This window comes from Actinia tenebrosa, unplaced genomic scaffold, assembly GCF_029948245.1.
Source record: "Actinia tenebrosa isolate PJP-AT-01 unplaced genomic scaffold, QUT_ActTen_1.0 PGA_scaffold9__36_contigs__length_13948895, whole genome shotgun sequence".
Classification (NCBI taxonomy): domain Eukaryota; kingdom Metazoa; phylum Cnidaria; class Anthozoa; order Actiniaria; family Actiniidae; genus Actinia; species Actinia tenebrosa.
The window spans coordinates 9,526,899-9,541,363 of NW_028292586.1; the positions used below are offsets into that span (position 1 = coordinate 9,526,899).

The 14,465-nt window shown below is 38.5% G+C and overlaps 2 protein-coding genes and 1 pseudogene across 3 annotated transcripts in view; 1 reads left to right on the forward strand and 2 right to left on the reverse strand.

Moving 5' to 3' along the window:
- LOC116301106 (putative E3 ubiquitin-protein ligase makorin-1) overlaps positions 1–14,465 on the forward strand; it is a 41,521-nt gene that overhangs the window by 23,476 nt on the left and 3,580 nt on the right. Inside the window, exons 10-15 of the mRNA XM_089024741.1 lie at positions 1,084–1,163; positions 1,521–1,584; positions 10,271–10,353; positions 10,449–10,527; positions 13,414–13,456; positions 13,586–13,653. Coding sequence (XP_088880867.1) covers positions 1,084–1,163; positions 1,521–1,584; positions 10,271–10,353; positions 10,449–10,527; positions 13,414–13,456; positions 13,586–13,653 — 417 coding nt within the window. The remainder of the gene's footprint in view (positions 1–1,083; positions 1,164–1,520; positions 1,585–10,270; positions 10,354–10,448; positions 10,528–13,413; positions 13,457–13,585; positions 13,654–14,465) is intronic.
- On the reverse strand, positions 3,498–5,464 carry LOC148904747 (uncharacterized; annotated as a pseudogene). Its single transcript, XR_016118815.1, has 2 exons — positions 4,805–5,464; positions 3,498–4,617 (listed from the first exon to the last, which is right to left on the reverse strand). The product of XR_016118815.1 is annotated as an uncharacterized LOC148904747 (transcript).
- Positions 5,468–8,602, reverse strand: LOC148904748 (uncharacterized; the record flags this gene model as incomplete). Its single annotated transcript, XM_089024934.1, has 5 exons — positions 8,419–8,602; positions 8,099–8,320; positions 7,677–7,840; positions 6,267–7,310; positions 5,468–5,812 (listed from the first exon to the last, which is right to left on the reverse strand). Coding segments are annotated over exons 1-5 (1,959 nt in total), but the record flags the coding sequence as incomplete, so codon positions are not given.

A 14,465-nucleotide genomic window follows, 5' to 3' on the forward strand; every position in this document is an offset into this window, starting at 1 on the left:
AATCAAAAATAGTCGAAATTTAGTTGCAATTACACATTGTAAAAAGCCGCGAATTTTGAAGGGTGGCGCGTATGACGTCACTTCCTTCGAATTACTAAAAGTTGCCAGGAACGCGATCGCTTAATGGCGGACTCAGTTGGCCAAACTTTACCGGCTAAATGCAACATCTTCCCAGTCTCGTATCGAAAAAGAATTTAGTTTTATATGGTACAATTTCCAGGGATGGTGTCATTTTCGTAAGACTAGCACTTTAAATGAATCCTTTTAGATCGGCCTGCAATACAATAAAAATCAAGCGTTACAGAGTGAACTTTATTCCACGGCTTTGATCGATATCAAACTCGGTCAAAAACTCAAAGCTTTGTTGACCCGAATTAAAGACACTCTGAATAATATAACAAAGGAATTTGTAGAAAAAGCTGGTCTTATTTTGGCGAGTAAATAAAAAAAATTTCTGAGTGAAATACACTCACTCGTGTTCACACTGCGTTGTTGACTCCTCGGCTTCGGCGTAATGTCTGGTCAATTTCGTCTTGTCGATTGGTCTGACATGAATTACGCAATGCCTTACGCAACACGGTTTCTTCCAGGCAACCCAGTTTACGTTCATTATTCGTCTTGTTCATCCCAAAGCTTCTGTATTTTCTGGTAATAGTACTAATAATACTAAATGCTGGCCATTGAGAAAACATCTTTAAAATAATTTCTATGTAAACCATGAGTACAATAATGATGCTTTTTTGGGCTACTGCCTCGAATAGACGTAGCCATTATGTCATCGGGTTACGAGTGCATCCGTCCGATATGAACAAAATCTTTCAAAAGAATCCTCGCTCAGTTTTAATTGCCGTAATAAATGTAATACTGCTAATTGGATGAGTCAGCAACATGTCTATGTGAATTATATAGCAGAAAAATAAGATTTTTTTTAGACACCAGTTTTTATTGTATGGTATTGTCTTGTATGATGCTCTGACAAAAAAAAATAGTAGTATTAGATGCGCTGAATGACAGTTTATGACAAATATCAGAGCCGGATCTGTGACACGTTCCTTAGTGGTTTTCCTTTCGCTTTTTCTCTAGATGTCCATATGTTCACGGTCTTGAATGTGACTTGTGTGGTAAGCTCTGTTTACATCCCTACAATCAAGAGCAACAAACAGGTGATCATACATTTTTTTCTAATGACCTCTATGTTATTGACTCGGAAAGATAAAAACATACAGCATGCTATTTTCCAGGATTAAGTACAGCATATATAGCATCCAAGCCTTTGCTGCGGACCTCTGTGTGGTTGGCCGAGGGTGACTGGAGGGGGTGGAGGAAAAATTGAAGGACTCTTCTTAAGTTTTCCCTCCCTTACTACATGCCCTCATCCCTCCCCTCACTCAAAAGAAAGCTCCTGGGTAGTGAAAAGACAGTTAAGATTCAATTCCCTTTTCTGGCCAGTGGCTGTTAATTAAACTATAACGAAATCTGTGTAACATTATACTAAGTTAAAATTATTATTTCCTTAATAGATCATAGAATAGAGTGCATCGGAAAACATGAAAGGTGTATGGAATATTCATTTGCTGTACAAAGGTAAATAAATATATATATTTGTTTTAATTTGAGTAGATCGATTATTTCTGTTAAAGTTATAATGTAAGCTACTCTGCTTCTCATAATAAATATACTTCAGCAGTGTGCCACTTGCTCAAACTCTTGTTCATGATAGTAATGATGGTGGTGGTGGTGGTGAAGACGGTTAAAAGAATAATGTGACCGAATTCCAGCTGTAGCTTAAGAAGTTATTTAAATATGTTTGGTGTAATCATTAGTATGTAAGCTGGATAGTATGTAGCCTCTTAAACTAGATTGATTCCTTTTACTGGATATTCCTTTTACCTATGGTAGACCAGTCTTAAATTACCATCGTTCTTACTACTTTTTTTCTGATTACCCCGCTACAAATGGCGGAAAAGTTGCGCGCAGGCTTCCTTAGCTTCGGGTAATCAAAAGAGACCCCTTCCAGCTGTACCTGTCAAGCTTAAGGTTACTGTTTACCTTCAGACCTTCAACAAAACCCTATAAACTATATATTGTTTTAAAGGTCAAATGCTAAAGATTTCGAAACTAACATTATGAAATGCGACTTTCTAATTTGAAACGCTACCGGAGCCTTAAGAGCAATTGTCTGTAAGCGTCGGCTGGGCCATGAAGGATAGAAAAATCGAAAATTTTCAAAACTCATTCGAAGAATACCCTCAAAGCCCTTATCACAAAAATATAACTTTTAGTTTCATCCGATCTTTTTTTGGCGAGTTATCGAGCATTTTATGATTTGACGTTCATCGACCGATTTTAACGGCTCGAGAAGGCCGATTTTAAACAGCTCTATACGACAACTAAACAAATACGAAACTTAGTCAATGCTTGTTTTCTCAATAAAGAATTATGTCTTCGAAGTATTCCAGTCGCTTTATCAAGTATTTCGAAAACTGGAATTTTTTCGGGTTTTTTTTACTTACCCCTCTTTCGACCAACTTTGCCGTAGTCAAAAATTCACATAATTCAAACCCCAAAAAACCCAATTGGTACATGGACTAGCCGGTTGGTTTTATACTCGACAGATAGACTGATATTTCGGCTACAAATTTGTGAAATAAAATTCTTGGGCACTTGAAATTGGAATTTTTAAGAGCGTCGAACGTTTACCCTACTTTCGTAAATATCGTGACCCTTTAACCTTATACATTAACAACACGAAGTCAACAACTTGTCTTTCAAAAATTGCGAACTTAAAAATTTACCGAACAATTTATTGCTTGTAATAAAAAACTAATACATTAGATCATATCTCAAAGTTTTGAAGGGTTTTCGAAGCCAAAAAATTCTGTTATTTTTTTAGGCCAATTCAAACACGATGACATGAACTTCAATCCGGTAAATAAACAAGCATAACAGAAAATAAACTAGCAAAAGCTTTTTACCAAGTTAAAAATGGCCTAAAAGGAGTTGTTAATCAGAAGTCAATAACTAAATCCAGCTAGAAATACCAGATCGCATCAGCGGCTGAAGAATAAGGATTACATCGAATTAATATGAGCAATCTCTGTCTCACTTCTCGAGCTCTATTGTCGGGAAGTCGGACGATCGCAGACGTCGATTACTTTATAATTAATGTCAAAGTGATTCCGACCAAGGGTAAAAGGTTTTTTTTGTAAAAAGAAAAACCAATAAGTTCAAGAATAATGTATAAATTAATGACTGGATATTTGAAAACTACAAATAGCCGAGAGTATTGGAAAGTTCGGGCAAAGTTTAAACTCATTTTGAAACAAAAAACTCGCAAGACATCAGCTTAACTGGTTCGGACGGGGCGGCACAACGCAACCGCCTGTCATTCATAACCACAAAAGTTCTCCAATGAGGGTTCATTGCATTTGGTTGTTTTATTGAACTTTGGGGGCTGCGCAACCCCCACCCCCACTCCACACACGCAATTCCCATTTTGTTCTTGTCTTCTGTCCTTACTTATTTTCCGAAGATGCTCAGATAAAAATTGTATAAGGGAGATAGTACGTCGTTCAAGTGCCGAAAGGAATGTGCTGAATGCAAGAACTGACTGGAAGAACAATTTTGACCATCAAGAGAGACCATCGCATTTTTCTCATTTAGGGGCCGTTGCATCTCGGTAGACTCGGCACCTCTAGATCCGTCCCTGGCATGCACAAGACTCTACCAGTTCCTTGATCAGATTGATATAAGGCGCTTTACGACGAACTTGGATATGGTCGACCTCAAGATCAAAATGCCCACAGACAGAACGCAACACTGAGACACCTAGGTGTGTAAGCTTTTTCGTTGAATATAAAGAGCAAATATTCAAGGTGTCGTAGACGATCGGGTGGTTTAGCTGGACTTCTTGCAGGATATGTTCACGTGTTTTGTGATAACTGTCTTCATCTTCTGCTGCTAACTCATCATCATCGTCATCAGCTTGATCTGGTGTATCCATTCCGCCTTGGCGCGCTTTTTTCGACATTCTTGAAAAATATGATTTAATCTGCTGAGCAGTTAGGAACTCATCAATGTTGAAAAGGCGCTTGCCTTCGGAATCCCGAGTAAAGCGCATATCTTTTGCTACTGCTGCAGGATCGGCCTTGTTTCCTGTTTCCTCGCCGATTTTAAACTTGTCATCTAAATAACATGTTTGTTTTTCATTGAAACGGTTGGCCTTTTTTGAGGTCTTCAGGGCCCAACCAAGTGCTAGCACAGCTCCACCCTCGCTTTCTTTTTGCAATACTGTGGGGTTGATATTGAGGTTTGCACTGGTGCCTTCGATAAGTTTTGACGTATACAGGACTTTAGCCTTGTCCATCAGTGTTTCCCTTTCAGGAGCTAGATGGCATTTTCCATAGCTCATATGTTTTTCAAGACCAAAATAGCGCTGATATTCGCTGGTACAGCCTGCGTTGGGACATGTGAAGAGATTATTTCCTTGATCTTCAGGCTCAGAATCTTGGGAGTTCACAGTCTGGGAAGGCTTTTCTGCTTTTTTCTTTGTACTAATATCAACAAAATCTCCTGGTGAAAACTTCTCGGTAAACTGGCAATCATTTAGCTTCAAGGCTAAAACAAAGCAAATATGTTTAATTGTAATGATGAACGAATATATGAGAAGATATTTCATTGTTTATGGTTTTGACATTTCGGCCATCAAGCTATGGCCATGCATCATCAGAATTCGACTGATCGTAATATTGCAGCAACAACTTACTACTTTGATCAATCATAGATATCACGGTTATTACATTACCTTCACAAAACTTTTTACTTGAAATCTGCTTCCCTATTCCGATATCGTATGCTCTCCATGCCGTTATACCCTTCTTTGTATATTCGAAATTGTTCAAGAAACTCACTCCATCCCATTTGGGGCCAACACCGTCAATATCCGGTGGAACTTTCGCGTCGATAACCGCTACCCTGACACCACGTATGCCGCCATTAGAAAGGATGGCCTCTCGGAACTCTTCTGGCGTGTTAACATCATGACCCAGCCCTCATTAATGTATCTTCGAACGTGTGCTTTAATTATTGCCGCCTTCCTATCACACGCTCCTTTACCGCCTTGCGGGTCACTAAAATCAACTCTTGCAACACCTATTCCTGTATGAGCTTTCATTTGTTGGCAGCTGGACAGCATGAGGGAGCTGTGGTAACATGCACCATTGTCTTGGCGCAAAAAGACTTTGGATAATTCAGGATGCTCAGTTTTCAATGTTCTTAGAGTAGGATCAAGCATGCGCACAACAGAAACACTGTCTTGGGAGCAGCTTTTGGCGATGTGGATGAATGCTTGTTGTTTTATAATCCCTCCTACTTTGGTGACAACTACGCTAATATGCCACGAGATTCCTCGTTTTCCATACCAATCGGCCTGGGTTTCCCTGTATCGTTGAGGAAGAAATTGCATCGCCCAGTCTTGAGTTAAAAAGATAGAGTTTTCATCAAGGCTCGTGTCTAGGATAAAAGTACGACTCATATCTTGCCTGATACTTCTGAGCTGATGGCATTTCCAGGCCTGGATGGCTTGCGTAGCTTGACCATACAGATACATCAAATCATCACGCTCATCATTTGACAACTCAATTTCCTTCAAGACTTTCTTTGTTTCTTCTAGGGCACTTTGTATTGCTTTGCACTGCTGACAGAATTCATCATGGACATGTGAGCAAGTCGACTCTAAATTGTTATTCTTACTGTCACCTAGGGCGTATACCATGCAGTGATCGGCGACTCGGGAGTCCTTTGAAATGTGAACCTAAAAGAAGACATTAAATTCATTAAACATCATTTTTACAATCAAGAACATAAAAAGGACTAGTCACATCATTGATATCATACAAATCAGGGGCGGATCCAGGAATTTGTTCAGGGAGGGGTGCTGCGCACAAAGTTAACCCAGGGAGTGGTGCACCCCTTAAAATCAAAGGGAACAAACATTATTTTGTATTGGTTATCTTCGAAGTATAGGGGCACAAAGTCGAACCAGGGAGGGGTGCGCACCCCCTGCACCCTTCCCCTGGATCCGCCACTGCAAATGCAAACTGTTTGCATCTCATTAGATATTATATATTGTATATGGTTTATAACCAAACGACAGGATGCATTTTTCGCGTGCTGTCATTGGTTTAAAGCGCAACATTTACACAAGACGGAATCAGAAGGTATCCCAGAACGGGTTTATTTACAATTTTGTTTTATTAAAGGATTACCTTATAGTCCGTCTTCAGGTACTGTTTACCTTCTTTCAGATCCTTCTTTAACAACATCAGTTTTTTCCTATCAACACCACTCTTCGCCTCTACTCTGTCAAGCAAGCCATAGAGATCATCAAAGGCTTTAGCCCCTTCAGCTGAAAAATAATCAAGACCTTGCAATGACCTCCGGACTGTTGCACTGCAGCATGACAATATGCGTAGCATGGTAGATGATCCAAACGGTTTGAAATTCGACTCCTGACAATACTGTTGATATTGTTGTACGATTCTTTGAGGGATGATTGTACGAATGACATTTGGAGTCTCGAGGATCTCTCCGGACGAAAGGTGTAAGTATCTCTGTCCAAATGGAAGGTCTTGAATTACGTGTGAGCTGGTAATAAAGGATAGAAAATGATCGAGTTGATCCATGTTGACACGCATTCTTGGACTTTTGTCTAAAGGTAAGGGAACGCCCCGTCCATATTTTAGTCTATGCATTCTTGCTATTTTGAACCTGTACTCAGTGAGTCCTGGTATGTACTGTCGAAGTCCTTCTAGGGTCGTTAAATCCGCCATGATTGACAAGATTTGTCTCCTTGTATCACATGTGGAGGCGTTTCTGTATGTTTCAGCAAGGGCGTCTAGGTATTTGTTGTCATCACTCTCTATGTTGAGAAGTTGTTCAACAGCTCGAGACGCTTTGAGTGCGTCCCACAGCAAACCAGGTTCTCCAGGAGCAATGACATTGAGGACAGCCACAACTGCATCTTTTGTCTTGATGATGCGATCTTGTTTGGCTCTTGAAGTGATATTACCAAAATTATTTTTAGAAGGCCCAACTGATGGTAGATCGCAAGAAGACAGGAATTCATTTAGTTTCCTTCTTCGGACAGCAAGGGATGCTGTGTTCAAACAAGCATCACTTGATGTACTAGACGCTAGCGATTCATGACTGCTACCAGCAACACTAGAGGAAGGGCTTGATGTAGGTTCGTCCAACAAATTCGCCAATGACATGTTCTTGAAGACTGCGCATAATTCTTTAAAATCATTTTCCTAGTTAAAAAGAAAAAATGACGTCATCTACAATGTAAGACAAATCTTATTGGAAATGCAGGTTATAATTATTGCACTATTCAGTTGAAACCCCCATTCCTGACATGTGAGGAATTCAACATTCAGCTAGTTTAAATTTCCAGCCCTATCCCAGATACAAGCGGGAAAAGAATTTTGTTTGACATTTTTAAAGTTGATGCTGTTAAAGTGGCAAAACTGTTGCAGTACGCTTTTAGTGTCCCTTGTCTCCGTGCATTCACGTTGTTAAATGCGAGTCAAGGCCCTGGTAACGCCGGGTTAATCCCCCGCCCTGTCCGGGGACCGGAGGTTTTAATCTATCGACCAGTGAATCAACGAAGTCTGTACCTCCGTGTTTTCCATTTCTGATATTTGATCACTTTGAGATTCTTCCTCCTGAAAGGCAGTGTCTTGTTCTTGACGCTCAGATTGTTCTTCCAGTTTCTTGCATTGGTACGACAACCTCATATCCTCAACCTTACGCAATCTTTCTCTACATCTTCGGCAATATGCTAAGAACAGTGTGCAAGAAAATAATTAGATTTGTGTTTTTTTGTTTTTGTGTTTTTTTGTTTCTGTGTGTGAGTGTGTGGGGGGAGGGGGGGGGGGGGGGAGTAGCATCAAAAACTGTGTACTATTTCTTGGTTTATCCTCGTCATCATGTACGTCCACAACTCAGATTGGGTGGGTGGGGGGGGGGAGGGGGGGTGGGAGATTGTTTACTCCACGTTTGTAGACCCACCAAAAATGTGTAATAAATAAAGACTTACGTGAGCCAACTGGTATCAGTATTTTTGTAAACTTGAAAAGGCGTTTGGATTGTTCCACGGTAATGCCTCGATCACCTTTTGGGGGTTGAGTTCCATGACCCGACCAGTCAATGGGACATGCGCAACTTTTCTTGTTACAGCGCCATCTTACACCAAATTGGTCACGATGCCTGGGACATACATTGTATCCAATAGAGAGTTCTTCCGTTTTGTCAAAAACACCTTGAGATCGAAATCAAATGCACGAAACATTAATTCTAGTAGGAAATATTTATGAGAAATCGCTTCTCATGCAAGCGCTCGATGTTTTGAGTTCTTACCTGCTCGAGCTAATAGAAGTTTTGATTCAGTGTCTAAAGCCGAATCTGACACGGCAAACAACTTCAGATGGTTCCTGATGTCTCTATTACATTGGCTTACTATCAAACATTCTGCATTGCCAGGATTAAAAGTACTCGAACCACAATCACCACCAACGAGTGTCGAATAGCTACAAGCTGCCATGTTTCTGGAGAGCGCTGGCCGGTCTGCACGATTATCACAAATGACAGGTTGCGCTGCGCCGTCCCGTCGGAACCAGTTTTAAAGCTGATGTCTTGCGAGTTTTTTGTTTCAAAATGAGTTTAAACTTTGCCCGAACTTTCCAATACTCTCGGCTATTTGTGGTTTTCAAATATCCAGTCATTAATTTATACATTATTCTTGAATTTATGGGTTTTTCTTTTTACAAAAAAAAACCTTTTACCCTTGGTCGGAATCACTTTGACATTAATTATAAAGTAATCGACGTCTGCGATCGTCCGACTTCCCGACAATAGAGCTCGAGAAGTGAGACAGAGATTGCTCATATTAATTCGATGTAATCCTTATTCTTCAGCCGCTGATGCGATCTGGTATTTCTAGCTGGATTTAGTTATTGACTTCTGATTAACAACTCCTTTTAGGCCATTTTTAACTTGGTAAAAAGCTTTTGCTAGTTTATTTTCTGTTATGCTTGTTTATTTACCGGATTGAAGTTCATGTCATCGTGTTTGAATTGGCCTAAAAAAATAACAGAATTTTTTGGCTTCGAAAACCCTTCAAAACTTTGAGATATGATCTAATGTATTAGTTTTTTATTACAAGCAATAAATTGTTCGGTAAATTTTTAAGTTCGCAATTTTTGAAAGACAAGTTGTTGACTTCGTGTTGTTAATGTATAAGGTTAAAGGGTCACGATATTTACGAAAGTAGGGTAAACGTTCGACGCTCTTAAAAATTCCAATTTCAAGTGCCCAAGAATTTTATTTCACAAATTTGTAGCCGAAATATCAGTCTATCTGTCGAGTATAAAACCAACCGGCTAGTCCATGTACCAATTGGGTTTTTTGGGGTTTGAATGATGTGAATTTTTGACTACGGCAAAGTTGGTCGAAAGAGGGGTAAGTAAAAAAAACCCGAAAAAATTCCAGTTTTCGAAATACTTGATAAAGCGACTGGAATACTTCGAAGACATAATTCTTTATTGAGAAAACAAGCATTGACTAAGTTTCGTATTTGTTTAGTTGTCGTATAGAGCTGTTTAAAATCGGCCTTCTCGAGCCGTTAAAATCGGTCGATGAACGTCAAATCATAAAATGCTCGATAACTCGCCAAAAAAAGATCGGATGAAACTAAAAGTTATATTTTTGTGATAAGGGCTTTGAGAGTATTCTTCGAATGAGTTTTGAAAATTTTCGATTTTTCTATCCTTCATGGCCCAGCCGACGCTTACAGACAATTGCTCTTAAACACAAATCGGGCACGTTCCTCCAGTAGAGGCGAATCAATGGACGTGGTGTAAGCGCATACAGTTCCACCTTGTGAGTAATTAAAAAATCAACTATAAAAGTGTGCGAGCATTTTTTGATTCAAACGGAGAAATGTCAAAAGCGACATTTTGACTCCTATTAAGTCTTTCATGTCAAAATGCTGGATGACAAAATGTCAAAATGTCTTGTGACAAAATAGCAAGAAGAAATTGATCAAAAAGACAAACTCACTTCGTAATATGGCCCTAAATCACTTTGACTTTTGAACTTTTGACATTTTTGACTTTGACTTTTTTATGTCCGCTCTCGGCCACCGTAGTAGAAATTACTAAAATAGTCCTGCTTGTTTATTAAATAGTACAAAAAACATTTTTCTTGACAGAAGTGAAGGTGTAGCCTGTGGAATATGTTTAGAAGTTGTGAAATCTAAACTTGGAAAAAGTGAACAAAGATTTGGCATATTGCGTAAGTAAAAAAAAAAAAAAAAAAAAAAAAAAACCGCCGACAAATATTTCAATTTGTCTCTCATTCGAATAATTCTCTTTTTCTTATGTATTCAGCTTACTGTAGCCATGCATTTTGCTTGTCTTGTATTCGCAAATGGAGAAACTCATCACACACAGAGAACAAGATAGTAAGGTATGTAATATTATATTGAATAGACCCCTTGCAGCATTTTGGAATGGTGATTGATCTGGGGGACAAAACAATAGGTTCCGATATTCAGGGGATTGAAATTGATCTTTTTCGCCAGAACGAGCTACTTTGACGTCACATGCGAGGGGTCTATATTCATAGCTGATTTGCAAAAAGAGTTCGATTCTATCGAAGATAATTTGATTTTCGCTGTGCCGAGGCATCTTCGCTTTGCAGAGAGCTTTATCTCATGAGTTAAGGTGACTGCCTACTTTTGGAAAACGATTTAAACTTTTTTTAAAACTTCGATTTTCCGAATTGAAATTTAATGCTAATTCCAAATCTGGAAAGAAAAATTGGGTGTCCCGAACTTTTTTTTCGAGATAATCAGTTAACAAATAGATCAGGCTTAGCTATGTTCTGTTCTCTGATAAAACACGACTGGAGCTGTAGGACACGAAAAAAGTTATAGAAATCACTCGCCTACGGCTCGAGATTTTTTGAGTGTTCTACAGCTTCAGGAGTGTTTTATCAGAGAACAGAACATATCTAAGCCTAACTATTCGCTTTATATAATAGATTTTTACGAAAAAAATTTCAAAAAATATATTTGTTTACAAAAAGAGCGCGCGTCTGTCGTCAAATTCACGTAAACAAATTTGATCTATGCGGTGATTGGCTAAAAAGGCGACCTATGGCTATCTGATTGGTCCAGTTTTGACAGGTAATGACATCTGTACAGGCTGACATACAACTGGTTTATCGCATTTGTTCAACAAGAAAGGAGAATTGCTTGTAAATTTTAGTAAAAAAGCCAAAGAAACTGCTAGAAGAAATGAAAATTCAAATACTGAAGAGTTTGAAAAACGTTTTCAAAGTGGTTTTGAATCTATTATATAAAAGATAATAGTTATTTGCAGACTCTATGATTGCACGAATGAAGGCTAGTCAATCATTCTTCAATAGTACGTGGATATTTTCGACAAAAAGACAAAGAGACACATTAATTTTTTATGTTTTGTAGTTTCGGTGCTCTTAAAAAATCTCATAAACTCGAAGAAAATTTCCTACAAAAATCTAATCCTGTTGAAGCTCAAAACGTGTATGGTTCTTCAATAAAATCTTGTAGATTTTTAGCGGTTTTTGAGCGGTCCTTTCGGTCCAGTCGCGTAGGCTTGAGCCGGTCGACGACAACGGTTTTTGAATTGACTGTATGTCATATCTTTGTTTTGCTTACACAATGACAGCGTATAAATTAGTGAGGAGTACATCGCATGAGCCTAAAATGATAGAAATAACTGAATAACTGAACATATTGAAATTAGTTGAGTTGAGTTGGGTTGAGTTGGGTTGAGTTGAGTTGAGTTGAGTTGAGTTGAGTTGAGTTGAGTTGAGTTGAGTTGAGTTGAGTTGAGTTGAGTTGAGTTGAGTTGAGTTGAGTTGAGTTGAGTTGAGTTGAGTTGAGTTGAGTTGAGTTGAGCTGAGCTGAGCTGAGTTGAGTTGAGTTGAGTTTATTCGTCACTATTTACAACCTGAGGTACAATATGTGATCTAATAAATTAAGTGAGCTAAGTATAGTTATATAGAGACAAAAAGGAAAAAATAGTGAAAAAGAAGTAGGTTATTATGATGAAACGTGACAGGAGGAGGATACAGGACTTGCGTCCCAATTGACAACCTTCCCCTATTGTAGTAAAACTGAAAAAATACCAGGAAGTACTTCTTAGAACAATTTTGCATTATGAAAAAATTAGTATGAAATAGCAAGAGAGGAGAGGTCTAAAAGTTATAACATTACATATTTTATCAAAAATACTGGACTAATTGATTATATAATGAGTTACTGAGGTGGCTGATAGGATGATAATTTCTGGTCATAGTGTTCAGAAATTAACTTTTTACAAATAACCAAATATCGCGCGAAGAAATAATGAAATGAAATATGCATTGCATTGGTGTCACATTGTCGAGTATATTATAAATTTGTTTTCTTTCATGAGATCTATCGGTGTAGGTTTTCATACAGTCGGATTAATGTGATAAATAACATTTTAAAGTTTAAGTAGGAAGTGGCATGTAGAGACAGTGAAGACTTTGAGTAAGGAAAAGCACAATTTGAGTTGGAAGAGGAGAGATTTGTTAGAAAAGACGAAAAGAGAATAACAGCAAGGAAAATTACATCAAAAATTATTTATCACGTCCTTGTCCTTGTCAGAGAAAGTGGGAAAATCTACAAGGACAAGCTCTAAAAGTAGTTTAGACTCTTCCACAGTCTCTCGCTCGTCCGTTCCGTCTCCACGCTTAGAGACTGTAACGGTACAATGACCGAAAGGACTTATGGGTCCCGAAAACTTGGACCCAGCGTGCTTTGGGAACCAAAATACTCGTCCACAGTCTCTCTCTTTTTCGCCGCCATCTTGAAAATATTGAAACGAGAGAGACTGTGGACGAGTATTTTGGTTCCCAAAGCACGCTGGGTCCACGTTTTCGGGACCCATAAGTCCTTTCGGTCATTGTACCGTTACAGTCTCTAAGCGTGGAGACGGAACGGACGAGCGAGAGACTGTGGAAGAGTCTAAAAGTAGTTCAAATAGAGAATTTAAATTCTTTACTTATTTCCGTTTTTATTGTTGTTGTTGTATGTTATTTATGAAATACAAGATTGTAACTGAATTAATAAATAAATAAAAAGTAGTAAAACGCCAGTGACCGGCGTTTATTTTTTCAATCCCCGCAGCCGTTCTTAATGTCGTCACGCAACCCTCCTTTCCACTAACGGCTGCTAACGTTCGAACAACACTCCTTTCCCTTTTTTCATAAAACAAGAGCAAAACTTTTAAAGAAGTGTATTTTTATTCTAAATATTATTTACTTTCCTTTACCTTACAGGACATGCCCACTTTGTCGTGTATTTTCTGGATTTGTCATACCGGTCTGTACTAAAAACCACAACATTAAGCACTGTTAAATATTCTATTAAATTGGATTCTTTCTGCAAATCCTTTATAAGCATAGTTGTGAAAGTACATACAATTGTCTAACATTTCATTTCATTATTTAGAGTTCAATTTGGGTGGAGGATCCAGAGGAAAAGCAAAACCTAATTACGGAATATACAAAAGCATTGAGGTAAGCAATGTTGGTCGATCAAAATAAACAGCGCGTCTCAGGCGCCGATGAACTAAAAATATGTTGGAATTTTATGTGAATTGTGCACACATTTGCAAAAACTAAGCATCATTATTTTCATTAAATTACGATTCAAAACGAAATTGAGCGTTAAGATTTAAATTAAAGTCCACATTCGATTCTTTTTGTTGTTGTTGTTGTTGTTGTTGTTGTTGACTTTTTCGTGCCAGCAAATTTTACCGAAAAAATTGCCAACATTTCGTAAACATCATTGCCAAGTTTCGTTAACAATTGTATCCGTTAAAGCAAGGGCGCCAGTACAGACGAATTTGGTTCAGTTATTCTAAATTGAATTGATAAATCTTTGTTTCTAAATGGATACTAAAAAGTGTTCACTTATCTTTAGAAATAAATGTCCTTTCCAACCAACGGTCTTTCTGGTTTGAATCAGCCGTACGCTCTGAGTATTTACCGCTGCACTATCCGTGTCAAGCAGCGCTGGCGTCGCTTCGTTTGCGATTACTCTCCTTTAATAAGTTAATCAAATTTACTGTACTGAAGGTAAATTCCTCCTCGACTGCTAGTGGACCCTCAGCTTTGCACCATCACGTGATGGCAGCCATCACAACACGGCCTAATCTGATCTAGATGACAAAGAATTCAGTTTCCCAGGAGAAAGATACCCCATTGTTGTGCCTCCTGTCATGGCTGCCATCACGTGGCGGTGCAAAGCCTCTATAGAACAAAGAAACAATACACGTACAATACAAAACTACACATGTAGTTACAAAATGAATAAATAATAGAATAAT